The sequence below is a fragment of the Dama dama genome, chromosome 20 (assembly GCF_033118175.1).
Source record: "Dama dama isolate Ldn47 chromosome 20, ASM3311817v1, whole genome shotgun sequence".
NCBI classification, from domain to species: domain Eukaryota; kingdom Metazoa; phylum Chordata; class Mammalia; order Artiodactyla; family Cervidae; genus Dama; species Dama dama.
In genome coordinates, this window is record NC_083700.1 from 34,883,545 (window position 1) to 34,905,191 (window position 21,647).

The 21,647-nt window shown below is 43.9% G+C and overlaps 1 protein-coding gene across 1 annotated transcript; it reads right to left on the reverse strand.

The window, feature by feature from the left end:
- Window positions 1–826: 826 nt before the first annotated feature.
- SARS1 (seryl-tRNA synthetase 1) lies at window positions 827–21,052 on the reverse strand. The gene is made up of 11 exons (XM_061121236.1): window positions 20,805–21,052; window positions 12,974–13,044; window positions 9,379–9,459; window positions 8,120–8,278; window positions 7,010–7,153; window positions 6,129–6,284; window positions 3,286–3,507; window positions 2,565–2,694; window positions 2,139–2,296; window positions 1,510–1,639; window positions 827–1,208 (listed from the first exon to the last, which is right to left on the reverse strand). The coding sequence occupies exons 1-11, from the start codon at window positions 20,938–20,940 to the stop codon at window positions 1,051–1,053; spliced, it is 1,545 nt and encodes a 514-aa protein (XP_060977219.1). The 5' UTR covers window positions 20,941–21,052; the 3' UTR covers window positions 827–1,050.
- Window positions 21,053–21,647: the final 595 nt, after the last annotated feature.

The following is a 21,647-nucleotide window of genomic DNA, read 5'->3' on the forward strand; positions in this document are numbered from 1 at the left end:
TACTGTCTTCCCTGTGATGGGAGAGATATAATCATGTCCCCACCCTCCTGTCTGGGACTGCCACAGAGATAAAAGAGATCATCTACAGGAGGTATTTTAGGCTCCTAGGGGAGAAGCACTAAACTAACACAAGGTGTTATTAAAGTGAAGTGTTTGTAGATTGCAGATGAAAGGCAGCAGGTAAATTAAGAGCCTAAACAGCATCCTCCCCAAGGGAAAGGGTGAGCTGGCCATTAGGCCAATGGTGGAAGCTCCAGAGAAAGGAATACAACCTCATTCCCACTAGCCCCATCCTGCGGGCTCTGTCGATTCTCTAGAGCTGTAGCAACAAGCTGCCAGGCAGTTAGTCCCACTTGGGGATGACTGGAGAGAGGCAGCTGTGAATAAGGCCCTCCCTGCTCCGTGTGTCTTGAATCGAAGGACTTTTTTGAGATTAAATATAGTCTCATCCACTGCGATGTCTCACCGCCTCCCTCCCTCTCTCTCCGTGAAGCCCTTCCTAGGGAACAGATGTGCTATGCAGCTTTTTATATCAACCCAGGTCTCTAAGCTGGTCCTACCTAACTGCTTTAACAAAGCAGGGGCACGTTTACAAAGGAGTCCTGCCCTTGCCTGGTAAGCCTGTGTGTCTAGGACTCAAAGCTTTCACTTTTCCCTTGAGCTTTTACAAAAGCTATTCCTGCCTCCCCCTACCTCCTCAAAGGCTCTCTTTGCTACACGGACAACCTTATATATAGCAGAACAAGCAGAGGTGAATATGGTTCCAGGGAGAACTGTCACAGACAGGGTTCAAGCCCCGGGCAGAAGACTGAGGAAGAGTCCTGGCCTCCCTCAGAGATGCTTTATTACATGGTTTCATCAGTCACTGGTGATGAATCCTATGCCCAAATGAGAAAAGAGAACGTTGCACTATGTGGCAGATGGTTCCCCTTTGAGTAATGCAGTCAGACGGGGTGGGCGATGCATGCGTGCTGGGCGTCCCTGCCTGTGGGCAGGCTCTGATATTGCACCTGATGCAATGGAAGCCTGGTGGAGGGGACAAAGGCATGTTCAGGCATCATTGACCTCCATGTTCTGCAGCTGGCTTTCCAGGGCAACATCTCTCGCTGCCCCTTTCTTCTTGCTGCCCTCATGCTGCTTCTTTTGCTTCTTCGAGGGCTCCTGGTCGATAGGCGCAGCCTTCACAAAGGGGATCAGTTCTTGGAGACCTGAAAGGGAAGAGTCAACCAGATAACCTGTCATTCCTCAAGGGTCAAAGCCCAGGGACCTCTGGGGAAAGTTCCACGAGACAACGGTGGGCACTGCTTTCCTCTGTTCCTTTCTTTTCGCAGCCTGAATTTTAGCTGCATTTAAATAGACTAACATACCTGTACTGGCTACTTTTCAACCTTGCCCCTTGCAGTGCCTGGCACCAGAGGACAAGGCAGAGTTTTGGGGCCTGTGAATCAATAAGAAAACTTGGTGCAAGAGTGGGAAGATGCACAAGAGGAGGAAGGCAGGGAGCCTCACCTGGCGGCATGAATTCCTTCAATTTCTCAGGCACGAGGATGCCCTTCTCTGTCTGGTAGTTCTCCAGGATGGCACAGATGGTGCGGGTTGTGGCGCACATGGTGGCATTGAGCATGTGGACAAATTCCACCTGCAAGGAGATGGTCCCCAGACGGAGCAGTTATACTCAAGCCCTTGCTGGCCCTCTGAGGGAAGAACAGTCTACCCAACGGCCTCCTTCTTTCAACCCCTTTCAAGCCCCTGACCTGGAAAAGATGAGGGCCTGAAAACTGGGTTTGGAAAGATAAGCCTACAACCCAGACCCTCTTGCACAAGAAGGAAAACCTTGCCTCCACCTTGTTCTGTGTAGACAAATGGGGATATCTCTTTATCTGGAGTTACGGAGAACAAAACCAAGAGGAGGAAAAAATAGAATTATCTTGTAGAACAGAGCTAGATTCAGGTTTCCATCTAGAAGGACTCAGTCCTGGATTCAGTAAAAGTCATTTTCAGATTCCTTCTTTGGCCTAGCGTGAGCAGCTCAGGTTTCCCCATGATGCTGGGACATGATGTCCTCCAAAGGCCAAAATAAGGTGGTTCCACTCTGCGCTAAAAGGCCCCACTGCCTGCCTCCTCGGGGACCATCTAACCTTGTCCATCATCTTCTTGGTCTGCCCATATCGGATTCGGAGCCGGCGAGCCTGATAGTCTGTGCAGTTAGAACAGGAGACTAACTCACGGAAGGCGCCCGAGCCCGGAAACCAGGCCTCCAGGTCAAGCTTCTTACTGGCAGCATGATTCAAAGAACCTGTAAGGAAAAACCCCTAGAATTCATGAAGGAGGGATGCTATTTCAGAAGGCTAACCTTTAGCAAGCCCGAAGAATTCTTTAATTCACATCCTATCCCCAGAAGAAAAATCATGCCCAGATATTCTTATCACCAAAAGCTCCCAAGGGAGAAGAGTGTGATATTTTAATTAACGTGGGCAATTAACTGGATTGTGGGCTATTTCTTTGTGGGGCAGCCCCACTGGTCCGGGTGATGTCTGTGGGATGCGGGAGAGGGAGGCGGATACCTGAGACGATATTCACGATGTGGTAAGGGATCCCCAGAGACTGGTAGAACTCCTCCGCGGTGGTGATCATCTCCTCAAACATCTCCCAGGACTTGTTGTCGTGTGGCGAGGAGTAGACAAACTGCTCTATCTGCAAGGACAGACCCGAGGAGACGGGGACGACGGAGTGGGGTGAATAAACTGAAGACTGAGGTGGGAGCTATCCTTGCAACAAAGACCTAGTCCTACTCCACTGGGAGTCAGGTGGGGCTGGGGCCCCCGGCGAGTGACAGGGGCTGCACTGGGCTGGCTGGGGCTGCAGCAAGAACCCCTTGCTGGTGCTGGTGTAGACAGCGCCCCACAAATGTGCCGGGTACTGTTCTAAGTACTTTCCATGTGATAACTGGTTTCATCTTCCCAGTAGCCTAATGAGGCAGGTCCTACTACTACCCCCCTTTACAGAGGAGGGTGCAGCACAGAGAGTTTAAGCAACTAGTTCCAGGTTACACAGCAGTAAGTGGTGGGGTGTGCCTTTGGACTCAGGCCAGCTGGTTCCTGAGTCTGTCCTCCAGCCTCTCCACTATGCGATTCTCAGCCTCTTCCCTACACACACAGATGGGGGCAAAGAGAGAAAAGACTGGGGCTGGGGTGGGGCTGAACAACACAGGTTTTGTTTCTCCACTAACCACCCTGGAGAGACAGACAGAAGAGTCCCATTCCTCACCCTGACCTGTCTACTCACCTTCTCAAACTGATGGACTCTAAAGATGCCACGGGTGTCACGGCCATGGGAGCCCACCTCCTGGCGAAAGCAGGTGGACAGGCCGGCATACTTGATTGGCAAGTCCTCTGGCCGAAGCCACTCGTCCCGGTGGAGGGCAGCAATGGGTTGTTCAGAGGTAGCAATCAGATATTTCTCCTCATAGGAGTTATCATCAGACTTTTCACTGCCTTTGCCAATCACCTGTGGGAGGAGGGTAATGTTTACTAGTTAAGACTGAGGGAGGAGAACCTCATTTCGAGCAAGAAGCCACATAGAAGATCTGAGTGAAGGGAGGATGAATTTTCTTCAATCTCTGCCCGAGAGAGAGCAGGAGATGCTAAAAAGATAAGGGAGTGAATGGGTCAGTCCAAAATGGGGTCCCTGAAATCAAGTAATGCAAAAAGAAGATAAAGTATTCTGATATTATGTTCTTCTCTTGGGTGCAAGATGTGACATGTGAAATCTCAGTTCCCCAACCAGGGATCATACCCATGCCCCCCTGCAGTGGAAGCATTGAGGCCTAATCAATGGACCACCAGGGAATTCCCTGTGATACTGTTTTTACTTTACCTAATAAATGAAACACTTATAAACTATGTATAATGGCCAATGATGGCAGGTATGCAATAAAACCTGAGCTGGTAGCAATATGAATTAATCCACTTGACAAATGTTTGTGAGGCATTTAGTAAGAGCCAAATTCTTTTTGCCAATGTTGGGCAAAAGGAGATAGGCTCTGCTGTCTTGATACTTGTGGGTTAATCTAGGGTTATAATCCTTGAAGAATCACTTTGGTACTTAGCTGAAGAAAGTAATGCAAAAGAGGAAAAAAAGCTATACAGAACAAAGTTCACTGTAACTTACTGATAGCAAAAAAAAGGAAGCCCCATAAATATGCATTTCCTACTCCAGGGGATCTTTCCAACCCAAGGATTGAACCCTTGTCCCCTGTACTGGCAGGAGGGTTCTTTACCACTGAGCCACCAGGGAAGCCCAGAAGCCCCCTAAATATTCAACAGGGAAGAGTTGGGTAGCCTATATCCATGCCATGTAATATTATGTAACCATTAAGAAGTGATGGTTATGAAGACCATGCAGTTACACTGAAAAACGCTTCTGATAAATGTAAAATAAAAAGACAATCTATACAGTGTGATTAGAAGTATGAGAAAATAATATATGTATGAAAAAAGGCACTAAAGAATATTAAAAATGACAACTGTATTAGGTAATGAGAAAGAAGATGATTTCCCACCACCACTTACAAATTTTGTCATATGGTATTTAATTAAAATATTTTTTAAAAAAAGAGGAGAGCAAACTTCTTCTGGGCCAGCATTTGGAAATCTGGGAAACTACCTTGCTAACTAACAGTGGGAACTTAACCCCGTGTGAGGCTGTTCATAGACAACATAAAAACAATAGAGCTTGTGGTCTAATGTGGTACAGCCAGTAGCCACATATGGCTATTTTAATTAAAAACTAATTCCTGGGTTTGCATGAACCCCATTTCAAGTGTTCAGCAGCTGGTAGCTGCCGCATGGATAGGACAGAAACAGAGAACATTTCTACGACTACAGAGAGTTCAGCTGGACAGCACCGCTCTAGAGAATTAATAAACTGAGGTGATGGGATAAGAAGTGCCAGCCCCAATTCCTCTATATGGAGATCTGTGAGTCTCCCTGCCTATGGATCCAAGAAGCATCTGGATAAGAGACAGAGAATGCAGGGAACACAGGGAGCACCTGCTGCCTAATGTTTCTCATAATCCTTCATATAAGCTTCTCACTGGTGTTACCTGCAGGGCATCTACTTCTGAAATTCTGTCAGTGATCACTCATCCAATCTTGGGGGTTGAGAAGAGAGGAAAAAAAAAAAAAGATAAAAAGAGGTCCCATTTGATAATACACATGTTCCTCTCATTAAAAGGAAGAAGAAGAGGGCCCCAGGGTTGTATTAATGTTTGGAGAGAGTATTTTGTTTCCCACTGCATCTTGAAAGAAAACATAACTTTGAACTCACCAACAGGACCTAGTGGGAAGAAGGTTCTGAGTAGTAAACTTATCTCTCTAAATAGATAAATCAGATGAGGCCAGGAGCACTTGTCTAACTACCTCCTACATGGATTTAAGAAGGAATAGCCAATAGGAACACAGTCCCTCTCCCAACCCTCCACCCCTGATGGACCGGTGTTGAAGGAGAGGGACAAGTGAAAAGTAAACTCAGCTGTGACAGGCAGCCATCAGTAGAGACACCAGCAATTCTGAGTGCTGGGCACAGACAGGGGAGCGGTGGCGGATGTTAAAGCTGACTGACGCAGAATGACCTTCTGTACCTCAACTCAAATCCTCTGGCTCACCCTGAGATGCCTCATGGTTGAGAAAGAGCCATAAACTGGAAGCTACATCCATCCAAAGGAAAGTATATCTCCTCCGTGGAAGCTTCCTGTCTGGGGTCGGGAGTGGGAAGATCAGCCACTTGGGCAATTTCCTTCTGTCCAAGCTTAATAATAATCTATGAGCTTCTTTTCTAAGTTCACGGTGCTAAAGATCAATTTCAGTGCATTACATAAACCATGTAGGGAAAGAAAAAATAGACTTTACATCTGGACTGCCCAAGTGGTAGCCACTAGTCACACGTGATCATTTACATTAAGATTAAAATTTTACTTCCTCAGTTGCACTAGCCACCAAAGTGCTCAACAGCCACTATATATAACATTTCTGTCCTCCAAGGAAGTCTTGCTGGAGAGCACTGCTGTGTCTTCGAAATTAAACTTCTTACCTTAAGGAGATTCTGGTACACTGCCACAGGCTACTCACCTTATAAAGTTCTTCATCAAACTGGCTGAGCTGTGCCACTTCCTGCATGACCTCCTTCCTCATGAAGAAGGGGGTATAAATGGGAGTGTAGCCCCGACTTCCCAAGGTCCGAAGGGCAAACTGGATGAGTGCTTGTTCCAGGAATACCAGGACCCCCTAAGGGAGCAGAGACACAGCACTGTGTGACTGGGTTCTGCCACCATCATGTTCATCTGCTAGTGTTTACACCCAGAGGCAACTGGGGGCACACGGGAGGCCGCAAAGACTGCAGATCCAACAACTGACTCAAGAGACTCTTTCTTGACACCAGAGCTCAGCATATCATCTGAAAAGCATTCCCTCTAAGATACAAATCAAAGGAAAAGGATTATGCACCCAAGGTACATGGGAGAGTGAAGTCTTAAAACATTGGACTTATTTGCAAATGCAAAACAAACCTATATGGACAGTATTTTCGAAATGACTTTACCATGTCCTTTTTGGAAGGCTTTCCTGAAGGCATCTTCCCTCTGTCGCAGCTGATCTGGGTTTGCTGCCTCTGCCCATCCATTCCCACAGCACCCTGGGCTTCTCACACCACAGCACTTATGCTACTTGTCTGACTGTCCAATTACACTGAGCTCCTTAAAGGCAGAGACTGTTCTATCTAATTCAGTCAACAAAACATATTCATTATGGAGGATCACTTAGTGGCTTTTGTCCCAGGGAATCCTGATAAGCACTTTCCTGCTTTAGAAAGAGAATTGCATCTAATTGCCAGTAAGTTTATGATAGAAAGGCAGATGTTTGGCCTCTTTAAGTGGGTTATGTTTTCTGCAGTTCTTTCTTTATAATCGACCTCATTGGTTATAACCAATCTTTATAACCAACCTCACTCTTACCTTCAGGAAGTACCCTCGACTCCCAGCCACCACGGCCCCCTTTTCGCCTTCAAAGCCATCTACCATCACCACCAGGTCCACGTGAGAGTACTTCTTCCTGACAGTACAATCACCCCAAATCCTCTCTACTTTGTTGTCGGCATCCTAAGGAAATAAGACCAGGAGAGAGAGATGCATGAGCTCTTAAGTCTACAGCCTCCATTTTTCCAAACCCTAATCTCCAAGAACAACCCAGGGCTCTGTGACGTCTCCGCTTAACTCAGACACTAGGTTTTGGCCCCTGTGTACTGGCACTAGAGAAGGGAATTTGCTACAGAATTTGTCTTCAACAGAAAAATAATAATTTATAAATTCCTAGAAGCAATTCTAGCCATGGAACTGAAATCATGATTTTCCAAAAGATCTGTAGTATTCTTTTTTTTCAACCCCTTCAAATGACTCCTGGAAAATCCTATACAGGGAAAACCCTCTCCTGGACAATCCTCATTGCCTGGGGTACAGAGGAGAATGTAGAGTTCTTTTTTCCTAGGCTCTCCCTCGGTCCTGGGGCCACAGGAGGGCGGGCTCCGGGCTCTGACCTCCTGAGTCTGCCACCCCAGCCCTCAATGAGTTGAATGTTCGGTTCTCCAGGGAATGAATGAAAGAGGCACAGATGGGCCCTGCCACCGCTGGGGTGTCAGGGAACAAAGGCTGGGCTCTGAGCCGCTTTGTGCTGGGGAAGCTCCCACTCAGCAGGAAACTTTTATCATGCAGATTTCCCTCAACCTGCGGCTTCCCAGCAGGGTGTGGGTGAGGGGTGAGGTTGATTCTGCAGATCCCTCCCACTAGGCAAGCTGCTACCAGGGGCAACGCGCAGTGGATGGGGCAGCAGCCCGATTTAGGAGCGGTTTCCGTGCCAGGAGTCTCCACCTACCTGCTGTCCCTGCTATTTCCCAATCAGGCGGGGATCTGACTCTTTCACAGCTCTCAATTGGTGGGCAGGGCAAACACACAAAGAGCCTGCTTTTCTTAGACCGCGAGTGCCAGCTTTCGCTGCCCGCCTCCCACCCGCCCCTTTCCCAGCGGAGAGGGGCGCGCACGGCAGCCGCCAGCTGTGGCGCCGACACCTACCTCGTCATTGCTGATGGGCACGGACGGGTGCAAGAGGTTCCCGATCTCGCGAAGGTTCTCAAACCGCTCAGCTTCCAGCTTCATCCGCTCGGCGTCACACTTCAGGATGGCTTCGTCGATGAGAAGCCGGACTTTTTTGATCTGAGAGACTTTCAAGTTCTGTGGGTGAACAAGGCCAAGCCCGCCCCAGGCCACGGTAAGTCACGGACCGGGTAAGGAACAAATTCTGTTGCCTCAACCCTGTTGTGCTCTAGTGACAACTCTTGCGATAGCATTTTCAAAATTGTGACTGAAGGCTTTCAAAGAACTGAGAGTCATTTCACACCGGGATATATATAGTCTTGCCTGACAAATCCACTGGCATTTTCTTTCAGGGTGCCTAAGGCAGAGATGGATAAATTCCAGCCACTCCTCTTATTCCCATGTATCTCAGGAGCATTAATACCATAACTCTTTAAGAGCTCTTTCCCTTAACTTGTACTTTCCTTTTTCTTTGTTTTTTTTTTTTTCTTTTTCTTTCTTTAAATTTTATTATTTTTAATTGGAGGATAACTACTTTACATCATTGTGTTCGTTTCTGCCACACAACAAGAGGCAGCCATGCATTTTCTGAGGGCACCTCTCAGTGTCCTGATTAAACCAACATACTACACATTTAATTGCTCTCTAGAAAAAGTGCAAATTTATTAGGAGCAAGAGAACTTGGCTTAAACTTATTTTGTGCTCCTTACTGCAGGGGTTTCAAAGTGTACTCTGATTTCTTGGGGAGACCCTTAGCAGGTAGGGCAGGTCAGGAATAGCACCCCCAAGTGAGCCCTTTAAGTACAGCAACTTTGCTTTTTAGTGTTTATGCTCTTGTCACGCTTCTGTGTTGCAGGTTTTATGTTCAGTGACTAAAAACCTTGAAAATTACTGCTTTAGGCCCAATGTAGTCAATATTTACTGAATCACAATAAATTGAAAAATTCCTGACCCTGTAGAAATGGAGTTATATAAATCAAACATAATTCAGCTCCTGTTTTCTTCTCTTTCTACTCTTTTTTTTTTTTTGTCTTCCTAATCTTCACTTTTCCACTCCACCTATCTCATCTCTAATACTCAAGTATCAAGATTAACAAGGTAGATGAGGCCACATCCCAGCTGCAGAAATTCAAGAATGCAGCAATGCTGGATGAAGCATAGTGTCAGGACTTGCTCGTCCAGGAACAAAGTTAACATAAAAGAACACAATCCCAGTCCAGAAAAGGACAATAACTTACAGTTAAAGTGTCTGCAGTGAGGTCATCGAGATTTAATACATCTTCTGGAATGGATTCATCATTTCCCACTGGCTCTTTTTTCTATAGGAAAGGAAAAAAATTAATTAGAACATTTCTGACATAGTTTTATAAGTGCACACCACACTAATGCATCATATAAACTAATCACAGAATTCTACATAACCTAGAATCTCTAAAAGAGGCAACAGATGGGAGAAACATCAGTAAATTAGAAGTAAGAAGTCAAGATTTCAAGTCCTCATCCTGCCACTTCCTAGCTTTCTGATCCTGGACAGATGGATTAACCCATCGGGGTCACAGTGTTGACAGTATCAGGAACTCGAGAAGAAAAATGTCTAACATGGACACAGAGTGTTATGGTCCCAAGATCATGTGAAAATGCTCAGTGCTGGTCAGGGGCCAGTGGTGGGCAGATGCCTATGTATCAATTTATGAATCCCCGTCTACCTGCTAAGAACAAACCCAGCCCTTAGGCCTGAGGCTCAGGATAAAAATGGATGGGATGATGAAGTATCAAGAAGCCAAAGAAACACAATTTTTGAGGAAAAAAGCCACAGAATTCAGAACTAAGTTTAGAGCAACCAATGTGCCTTAGCAAAATGATAAGGGTGTACCCATGACTAGATTTTTTTCCCTTCTGATTTCTCTCCTCACCCTTCTTCACAATATTCTACCAGATCATCATTTTTAAACTTTGCCCAGAGCTAAGTAGAAGATAATTTGAAGAATCAAATTCTTCCTAAATTAAATGGAGATAAAGAATATTATCAAAGTCCATTATAACAAGACCTGTAAGACCTCAGGAAAACACATGTAAAAATAAGTTGAGAAGAATTAGGGTCTGCTTTCTAAGTATAAATAAAATAATACATAGAAATCATGTTTTTCAAAAGATTTAGGCTTCCGTGGTGGCTTAGACAGTAAAGAATACAGGAGACTCAGGTTTGATTCCTGGGTCAGAAATATCCCCTGGAGAAGTGAATGGCAACCCACTCTAGTAGTCTTGCCTGGAGAATTACAAGCACAAGGAGCCTGATGGGTTATGGTTTGAGTTAGGCTCCGGGAGTTGGTGATGGACAGGGAAGCATGGTGTGCTGCAGTCGATGGGGTTGCAAAGAGTCAAACACGACTGAGCGACTGAACTGAATTGAGCAGTTTTCACTTTTCACTTTCATTAGACATTCCATACAAGTCAGGATTCGATCAAAACCCAACTCACACCCTTCAGTGATTCAAGAAAAATCATCTTTAAATTTGTAAAGTCTGACAGTATCAGAATGAGTCTTGATAAGAACAAGCATAGACTACCAAGGTAGAAAAAAAATGGCCTAAACCTCAAGATGTTCAAGATGTTCCATTTGGTAGCTAAGATAGCTGAGGCCCTCTTGCTCTCTGATAATCCCTCAGGGCAGCAAATTCAAGTTCTGGCTCTGCAACTAACTTATGGCATGATTTTAGGCAAGCTCCTTAATTTCCTAAGCCTATTTAGGAAGGGTATTTCCTATTTAGGAAATACCTACCCTTTCAATACCTTAGGTAAGGACTTCCTACCCTTTCAACAGGGCTAACAAATGTACTACCTATACTCCAGGTTTACAGCAAAGATCAAAACCAAAATGAGATGTATGTGAAAGGATTCTGACTGCTTTCAGGTGCTTTACAAACTAAAGCACCGCTGGTACTGTTTCAATGGACAGCGAGAGAGAACACTCTTTGTAGGACCAGCAGCTAGGGATCTAAGAATGCTAATGCAAATGAAAATACTCCCATCTTCTTGCTAAGAAAAATACTTGGTTGGCACTATCTGTATATATGCCCCCAAAAACATTTAGGCAAAAGTATATATGCAAATTAACATGGTGCAAATTATGGTGTCCCTGACATGCAACTGATTTAGTGTCAAGGCTTTCAGCACAGGAAGAAAACTGAACCATTATCATCCATGTCAATTTCTATAGCCTGTCATGTGCTGAAAGTGTAACAAAACAGTATTAAAGAGAAGGATGCAGAATATCATGAAGGATAAGGTGTTGGAATCCAAGGGAATCTTTGTTATGATCTTTCCTGGTTCAGGTTCCTAAATTTCACAATTTTTTGGTTTATTTTCGAGGTTTACAACTTAAAAACAAGATAGACTATGGCTTACATTTAACATGTTTTTTGAAAAATGACTAAAGAGCTAACAGGGTTTTTTTGAAGAAAGATTAAAAACATGAACCGATCTGGTTGCCAAAACAAAGTTGAGCTGAAATTTAACATTCTTCAGGACAGGAAGAATTTTTTCTTGGATGAAGGCCAGTAACTACTTGCCAACCACTGCTGCTCTCAATTGCTAAATAACTACCACAGTCTAGGCATTGTGCCAGGTTTTCTGTATTAAAAGGTTTTAGTTCTCACAATTGTATTCTAAAGGTTAGTGTTAGAATTGCCATTTCACAGACAAGAACACCGAGGCTCAGAAGTTAACCTGCCTGAAGTCTCATAAATCAAAGTCTAGGATTTGGACTCAACATCAGTGTGTTCTTTTAATTAAAAAGCTGGGATAAAGAATCTGAAATCTACCACAGGAAAACCTTTCTGGCACTGTAGGTTGAGCTCAAGAAATAACTGGAAGGAATTACTGGTGGAATTCACATTATTAAGAACAGAAGGAACAATGAATGACTTGTGTGGCAAGAATCTTGTTTTACAACACACTGAATATCTGTGTCCTCCAAAATTCACATGTTGAAACCCAATCCCTAATGTGACGGTATTTGGAAGTGGGGTCCGTCAGAGGTGATTAGGTCATGGGTTCTTTATGAAAGAGACCCCAGAGAGGTCCATTGCTCCTTCCGCCATGAGGACACGGCAAGAACACTGTCAATGAACCCGGAAGTGAGCCCTCACCAATCTGCTGGTGCCTTAATCTTGGATTTCCAGCCCCCCAGAACTGTAAGAAATAAATTTCTGTTGTTTATAAGCCATCCAGTCTGTGGAACTCTGTTACAGCAGCCAGAATGGACTAAAACATACTTGCAGACCGAAGATGGAGTCACTGATTCTTGAAAATGCCTTTTAGTTCCCTTCCTGCCTTCCTCCCTTTCTTTTTAAAATAACTTTCCCTCTTTGAGAAGACAAGGGTGGGATGATCTGAGAGAATAGCATCGAAACATGTATATTATCAAGTGTGAAACACATAGCCAGTCCAGGTTTGATGCATGGGTCAGGTGCTCGGGGCTGGTGCACTGGGATGACCCAGAGGGATGGGGTGGGGAGGGAGGTGGGAGGGGGGTTCAGGATGGGAACACATGTACACCCGTGGCTATTCATGTCAATGTATGGCAAAAACCACTACAATACTGTAAAGTAATTAGCCTCCAACTAATAAAAATGAATTTAAAAAATAGCAAAATAAATATATATATATAACAAAAAAAAAAAATGAAAAAAAAAAAAAAAAAAAAACTTTCCCTCTTTGGTAAGAAATCCAGTAGCACACAGAATTAAACACTAAGCTAGAAATTATGTATTAACTAAGAATAAGATATATACCTCTGCTCAAGCTCTCCAGTCCCTTACTGAGTTCTCTTACCTTCATTTTCTCTCCAATTGTCTTGCTGCATAGGTTCTTCAGTTTGTTCAAGTTGTCTGCCCGAAATCTGCCTGAAGAATAAAGAACCCAAGAATGTACCAAAGACAGGCACATAATTAAGATACCTCATTCCTAATCCAGAGAAGGCAATGACAACCCACTCCAGTACTCTTGCCTGGAAAAGTCCGTGGACGGAGGAGCCTGGTAGGCTGTGGTCCATGGGATCTCGAAGAGTCGGACACGACTGTGCGACTTCACTTTCACGCATTAGAAAAGGAAATGGCAACCCACTCCAGTGTTCTTGCCTAGAGAATCCCAGGGACGGCGGAGCCTGGTGGGCTGCCGTCTATGGGACAGCACGGAGTCGGACACGACTGAAGCGACTTAGCGGCAGCAGCAGCATTCCTAATCATGGTTCCTTGGGACTGATCTCAGCCCAAGGCCAAACTGCAGGCAGAACTAAATGATGTGCCTCATGAAGTTGTAAAATCTTAGAGCTTTAGAGCCCCAAATATAAACAGCTTATATTGGTGATTACAATAGGATTCCCCAGCATTTGGTGACAGTGAAAAGGCCATTCTGGGACTAAAATTAAAAAGTATCGTAACTTGGACGATACCACTGTAAATAAAGTAACAAATCTGAGAAACCTGTAAATTACTTATGTAACTATAACCTGTTCAATTATCTTAAATTCATTTAAGGAAAACTATGTGGTATGCACCAGGATCTAGAAAAAAGGCAGTCAAGTTTCCACTCCCAAACACTTAAGATTCTACATCTCTATGCCAGAAATGGTTAACTTCCTTTGCTTTGATTCAGTGCTCATCTGGCAGCCTTGAGAAGAATTCAATTTCTTACATTTTGTTTTCTTTTGTGCATTAATCAGCCTGCATAGGTTCTCTGGCCAAATTAACATCATGGTATTGCAATTCATCAGTCTAACTCTGATTAGCAGAAGTTGGACCTCCTGAATCTAAGCTTTAGCAGCAATATGTCTTTAGCTTTGGACAGGTAAAATGACGACCAGAGATGAGATCATGAACTTAAGTTGAAGACAGTAGGGAAAACCATTAGACCATTCAGGTATGACCTAAATCAAACCCCTTATGATTATACAGTGAAAGTGAAAGATTCAAGGGATTCGATCTGATAGACAGAGTGCCTGAAGAACTATGGACGGAGGTTTGTGACATTGTACAGGAGGCAGTGATCAAGATCATCCCCAAGAAAAAGAAATGCAAAAAGGCAAAATGGCTGATTGAGGAGGCCTTACAAATAGCTGAGACAAGAAGAGAAGTGAAAGGGAAAGGAGAAAAGGAAAGATATATCCATCTGAATGCAGAGTTCCAACAATAGCAAAGAAGAGATAAGAAAGCCTTCCTAAGTGAACAATGCAAAGAAATAGAGGAAAACAATAGAATGGGAAAGACTGGAGATCTCTTCAAGAAAACTAGAGATATCAAGGGAACATTTCTTGCAAAGATGGGCACAATAAAGGACAGAAAGGGTATGGACCTAACAGAAGTAGAAGATATTAAGAGGTGGCAAGAATACACAGAAGAACTATACAAAAAAGATCTTCATGACCCAGATAACCACAATGGTGTGATCACTCACCCAGAGCCAGACATGTTGGAGTGCAAAGTCAAGTGGGCCTTAGTAGTATACATCACTATGTAGTGTAACGTAGTATGTATCACTATGAACAAACTGATGGTGATGGAATTCTAGCTGAGCTATTTCAAATCCTAAAAGATGCTGCTGCTAAAGTGCTGCATTCAATATACCAGCAAATATGGAAAACTTAGCAGTGGCCACAGGACTAGAAAAGATCCGTTTTCATTCCAATCCCAAAGAAGGGCGATGCCAAAGAACATTCAAACTACCACACAAACTGCACTCATCTCACATGCTAACAAAGTAATGCTCAAAATTCTCCAAGCCAGGCTGCAACAGTATGTGAACTAAGAGCTCCCAGATGGTCAAGCTGGATTTAGAAAAGGCAGAGGAACTAGAGATCAAATTACCAACAACCGTTGAATCATCAAAAAAGCAAGAGAGTTCCAGAAAAACATCTACTTCTGCTTTATTGACTATGCCAAAGCCTTTGACTCTGTGGATCACAACAAACTGGAAAATTCTCAGAGATGGGAATACCATACCACCTTACCTGCTGCCTGAGAAATCTGTATGCAGGTCAAGAAGCAACAGTTAGAAGTGGACACAGAACAACAGACTGGTTCCAAATTGGGAAAGGAGTAAGTCAAGGCTGTATATTGTCACCCTGCTTATTTAACTTACATGCAGAGTACATCATGAGAAACGCTGGGCTGGATGAAGCACAAGTTGGAATCAAGATTTCCAGAAGAAATATCAGATAGGCAGATGACACCACCCTTACGGCAGAAAGTGAAGAGGAACTAAAGAACCTCTTGATGAAAATGAAAGAGGAGAATGAAAAAGCTGGCTTAAAACTCAACATTCAAAAAACAAAGATCATGGCATCTGGTCCCACCACTTCATGGCAAGTAGATGGGGAAACAATGGAAATAGTGACAGACTATTTTCTTGGGCTTCAAAATCACCTCAGATGGTGATGGCAGCCACGAAGTTAAAAGATGCCTGCCTCGTGGAAGAAAAGCTATGATCAACCTAGACAGTATATTAAAAAGCAGAGACATTACTTTACTGACAAAGGTCCGTATAGTCAAAGCTATGGTTTTTCCAGTAGTCATGTATGGATGTGAAAGTTGGACGATAACAAGGCTGAACAGTGAAGAATTGATGCTTTTGAACTGTGTTGGAGAAGACTCTTTAGAGTCCCTTGGACTACAAGAAGATCACACCAGTCAATCCGAAAGGAAATCAATTCTGAATATTCATCCAATACTTTGGCCACCTGATGCAAAGAGCCAGCTCATTAGAAAAGACCTTGATGATGGGAAAGACTGAAGGCAAGAGAAGGGGACGACAAGGATGCAATGGGAGATGGTGAAGGACAGGGAAGCCTGGTGTGCTGCAGTCCATGGGGTTGCAAGGAGTCAGACATGACTGAGTGACTGAACAACAAAGAGATGAGACAGCACCTAGATATGGCTATTCTTTTAAAGTTGTGCCAAAGTTTACCTAAACCAAATTTAAACTTAACTTCAGTACAAACTATATAACTACTTTCTCATCCACTTATTCACACTGATTACAGAGATGGAGAACAGATTAAGGGTTGTCAGGGGTTAGACAGGGCAGGGGAAGGGAATGGAATACAGAGGGATGCTAGCAAGGGATCTCTGTGATGATGGAACAGTTGTGTATCTTGAGTGTGTCAGTGGTTATACAGATCTCAGTTCAGTTCAGTTCAGTTCAGTCGCTCAGTCGTGTCCAACCCTTTGTGACCCCATGAATCGCAGCACGCCAGGCCTCCCTGTCTGTCACAAACTCCCGGAGTTTACTCAAACTCATCTCCATCGAGTTGGTGATGCCATCCGGCCATCTCATACTCTGTCATCCTCTTCTCCTCCTGCCCCCAATCCCTCCCAGCATCAGGGTCTTTTCCAGTGAGTCAACTCTTCGCATAATCTACACATACAATAAATTCACACAGAACTACAGGCACACACAAACAAGTACATGTAAAACTGGTGAAATCTGAATAAGCTCTATGGATGGTAGAAATGTCAAGTTCTTGGTTTTGATATTGTATCAGTTACATTAGATGTTAACAATGGGGCAAACAGTGAAGGATTTCTTACACTATTTTTGTAACTTTATGTAAATCTATATCTACTTATAATTTTTTTTTTAATGATTTAATCCCACCTATTGGCAAGGCCCTGTGCTAAGTATTGGGAATATAAAAGAAAACACTGTACAAGATGCTGGGAAATAAAAGAAAAATATGACAATTAAAAAATAATAACAATGCAGAATGTTTCAATCAATGAATATAGCATGTTCCTTCATTATCTTTAACCTCTCCTAGAAATGTTCTGTAGTTTTCAGTGTAGGGATCTTGAATGTCATTTATTAAATATACTTGTAGGTATCAGATGCTTTTTAATTGTTACCTGTATATATAAACAGCATTATTCATTCTATATATTGTATACAGTGATCTTGCTAAATTTATTTAATATTAGTAGTTCAAGTTTTCCACAACAAACAAGTCATCTGCAAACAATGACAGATGGTAGTTTTACTTCTGTTCCAATCTTTTCTTTCTTTTTCTTGCCGTATTTCATACTGTTTAGAACCTCTAACATGATGTTGATGAAAAGTGATGACAACAGACATCCTCGTCTTGTTCCCAACCTCAGGAGTAAAGTATTCAATACTTCATCATTAAGAATAATGTTAGAAAAAAAAGAATAATGTTAGTTATGGATTTTTAATAAACATCTATTATCAGATTAAGGACGTGCCCTTCTTTTCCTACCTGGCTGCATCTTATCATAAGCAATTAGAATTCCACATTAAAAAATGAGCTTTGACCCCTATCTCACATTATATACCAAAATCAATGAGATAAATCTACCTAAATGTGAAATGTAAAGTGATAAAATTTCTAGGGGAAAAAAAGGAAAATCTTTTCAGTACTTTGGGATATGAAAAGATTTGCTGAACAGAACATAAGCAGCACAAATTATAAATGAAAAAAATCAATAAATTAGACATTATTAAAATCAAGAATCTCTATTCACTAAAAGAAAGTGAAAAGACAAGTCATACATTGGGAGACAATATCTGCATTGCATGTAATCTACAAGATCTTGTATACAGAATAAAGAATTCCTACACAATAAAGACACTCAAATAAAAACTAGTCAACAGGCTTGAACAGATACCTCCCAGAACAGGCTGTCCATATGCTGACACGTACTATATGAAAAGGTGCTCAATATTTTTAGTTATCAAGAAAATGTAAATTAAAACCACAAGATACCATTATATATCCACCGGAATGACTAAAATTAAAAACAACTGCCAATATCCAGGGCAAGACTGTAGAGCAAATGGAGTTCTTACATGGTGCTTATGGGAGGATCAATTACTTTAACCATTCTGGAAAACCATTAGGTTTATCTACTAAATCTGACCATGTGCCTACCTACGACCTAGCAATTCCATTCCTAGTTTTAAAAGGCCATATATAAAAAATAACATAAATGCCACAACAGAAATATCGTATGTGGATCACATGTCCCAGGTGTGGGCCTGAACAAACTGAGACTGGGGTGAAAGGGAAACAGAAAGTTACTCCAGTGGTAAGGGCCTGGTTTAAGGCAGTGCAATAGGGTTGAGAAGAAATAACAACTTCAACTGATATTTCCTGCAGTTAGTGGCAGATGATTTCAAGATACATGGAAATTTAGTGACTTTGGAAGTAGTCGAGACAAATGCCTATTATATTCCCAAATGTATCCTCATTCTATTACTCTGAAATAAAAGCAGAAATCACAGTTCAAATCCTTGAAGTTAGAAGAGATGTAGTAAACTCCAACATGGTGCTCTGACTCCAAGTCATACCAGCTTTATGTTCTACACAGAGCCCTTGACCTCGGAGGTCTTCAGGCAGACATATAGGTATAGTCGTAATGGAGGGCCTTATGAAGCTTGCTGTGTCCTCAGTCAGGGAACATGATCTGAGTTCTTAATGTGGCTCTGAGTTGCAACTCCTTGTTGCAGTTAATGATAGAAGAACCCTAACTTCTGATCAGAGGTTCAGATGTAAAAGAATCTTGAAACAAGATCCCTCAATGTCCACCTCGAGCAGCCAGAAATGGGAAAAATCATTAACTCCCCTTAGCTATAGAGACTATTGGTTAGGGATGTCAACTAGAAAAGAATCAAATCAATAGGTATGTAGAAAATAAACTACATGAACCACTTTTCATATGGATAGGTGCCCTGAACACAGACTTCAACAAACCTTGGTAAAGTCTTTACTAAGGACCAGGTCCAGTGAGAGGTACTGGGATTATATGTACACATGTGTATATGTATATCTTATATGTATATGCAGGGGCTTCCCAGGTGACACTAGTGGTAAAGAACCTGCCTGCCGATGCGGGAGACACAAGAGACCCCAGTTGGATCCCTGGGTCAGGGAGATCCCCTGGAGAAGGGCATGGCAACTCACTCCAGTATTCTTGCCTGGAGAATCCCATGAACAGAGGAGTCTGGCGGGCTACAGTTCATGGGGTTCCAAAGGGTCGGACACAACAAAAGTGACTTAGCACACACATATGTCTACGTACATCCTAGGTACTGACACACAGATGATCAAAACACAACCTTGTCCCTGAAGAATCCATCCCCTCACCACATACCCACCCCGCAGGTACAAGACAGAACTTCCAACAGACCTGTACATTATACCCAAGAGATTAGGTAACACATTTGAAGTCATTCAGCAACTGGACAATGGCTAGTAGCAGTGTCAGTCACGTCCAACTCTATGACCCTATGGACTGTAGCCTGCCAGGGTTCTCTGTCCATGGGATTCTCCAGGCAAGAATACTGGAGTGGGTTGCCATTCCCTTCTCCAGAGGATCTTCTGACCCAGGGATCCAACTTGGGTCTCCTGCATTGCAGGCAGATTCTTTACAGTCTGAGCTACAATGGCTAGACTGATACAAAATCTGATACTTCTGACATCTGACTCAGTAAACAGTGTCCAAACTAGTTTTCCCTCCCATTTAATTCAGCTGCAACTCAAAACTTCACATATGGATTCAGGTGGTGGGATTTCACAGTCAAACAGACCACCAGAATCAGCAGACAACCTGAGCTAAACAAATATTCTCCTGGTAACCAATACCCTCATATTACCAACTCTTCTTTTAACTCCTTCCCTACACGGGTGACACTAAAATGTAGGAAAAATTAACTTTCCTAACAGAAATCCACCATATTTTTGGACAGCGACTGCCTATGCAGTGAGCTATCATAAACCTGGCTCTCTAGCTGGTTGCAGACCTATTGCATCAGACAGAATAAATCACGTGTTTGACAGCATCCGGCCAATTAGTGACTACCCCGGCTAGTCTAGGCAGATTGATAGGCAGAGGGTTCTACGGTTTTATTTAGCATCATGAAGGATGCCCGGTCCAGTTCCAGGTTCTAGCCCAAGTCTGCCAATGTCTTTCCCGGAAAACTTCCACAAATCACAATTAAACAGCCTCAATAATTACAATCGTTTCCTTGCTTCACCACACCCCTATGCCCATATGGGTCTGATCTACCAAGGAAGATTATTCTCGGTTCTTAAAGGTTTGCCCACAGTTCAGGGGGAGCCCTTCCCCAAGGCTCCGGGATCACTGTTTTTAGCCAGAAGCGGCCTCAGTCCCAAAATGCTTCCAATATGGACGGAGTAAACCTATTGCGCTGTAGATATGACTCAGGTTGAAACCTTTGATTCTATCAAGAGAGAAAGAGATCACTATGACTTCGCTGAAGATGAGAAAAAGACAGAAGGCGACCAAAGACAAGTGTTCGGAAAGGGGAACTCTCCAAACCTCCCGCCCAGGCTTTCTTCTAGCTACCCTTGTCGCCGGAAGACTTGACAGCTCTTCATGCGCCTGCGCCATGCTCCATTCCCAGACTCAGAAGTAGCGCTCGGCTCCCAGCACGCCGGGAAGGGAGGTGGCATAGCCCGGGCGGAGGGGGAAAGAGGGATGATCCAGGTTCCGGATGCGTTTTGAGGGGGACAGAGAGCTTCGGAGCCATCGCAACCTGGGAGGGAGTCTTAACGAAGGGTGGAAGTTCAGGAGATCCGAGAGATGAAGTTGGGGATACGCTCCGGGGATTCTCCGCGCGTCCCGGTACTTACATCGTCGCCACTCGCTGTCTGCCTTCACCAGCTGGTCCACCAGTCCCGGGTCCTTGAAGCGCTTCTCCTGCGACTCTCGGATGAGCGCTGGGTCCCCCCCCTTATCCACCCGAAACAAATCCAGATCCAGCACCATCGTTCCTCCTCCCGGGCCAACACTAAGGGAAGTGAGGTTCGTCCCACAGCAGTCAGCCTGTGACCGCCGCACTGCACCCGCGCGATGACCCGCCCTTCCTGCGCAGGCGCGGCGGGAGCCTGGGGTCCCTCCACCTCTGGACCGGAAGCGGCTGTATCGGAGGCGGGTCCGCGGATGGGTGGGCGTGGGCTTCCTGGGGTGTGTTCAAGTCCTGCCCACAAGCGGGTTTTACCTGCTCCTGTGCTTTCTTTCCAGCCCTGCTTGCTTGTGTAGGGGCTCTAGTTGTCCCATAGAAGAGAAATGAGTGCCTGTTTCCTCCTCGTATTAAAGGGCATATCTAAGACAAGGCCTGTCAGTATAATCACTGGCTTGGAAGCTGGGGCCTCCAGCAGATTCCAGTTTCCACCTTACAAGTTTCTAAGACTTACAAATCCTAAGACTGGACCCTTTCTCTGAACCTCTACTCTTTCCTCCATCTTGAGTCAAGAGAGTGGCAACATGTTTTAATCCCCAGATTACTTCAATTCAAAATTCCTCCTCTCCTGCATGAGTTAGGATACCTTTCTTAATCTGATTATTGAGTAAACCAAACTGTCTCTTTTGCAACCCTTTAGATCTTGGGGTAGGAGGAGTGGAATTGAAGTCTTTCAGAGAGACACTTGAAGAGACCTTTCCAAGAGGAAAATAGGAGATTTGAAGGCAGTTTA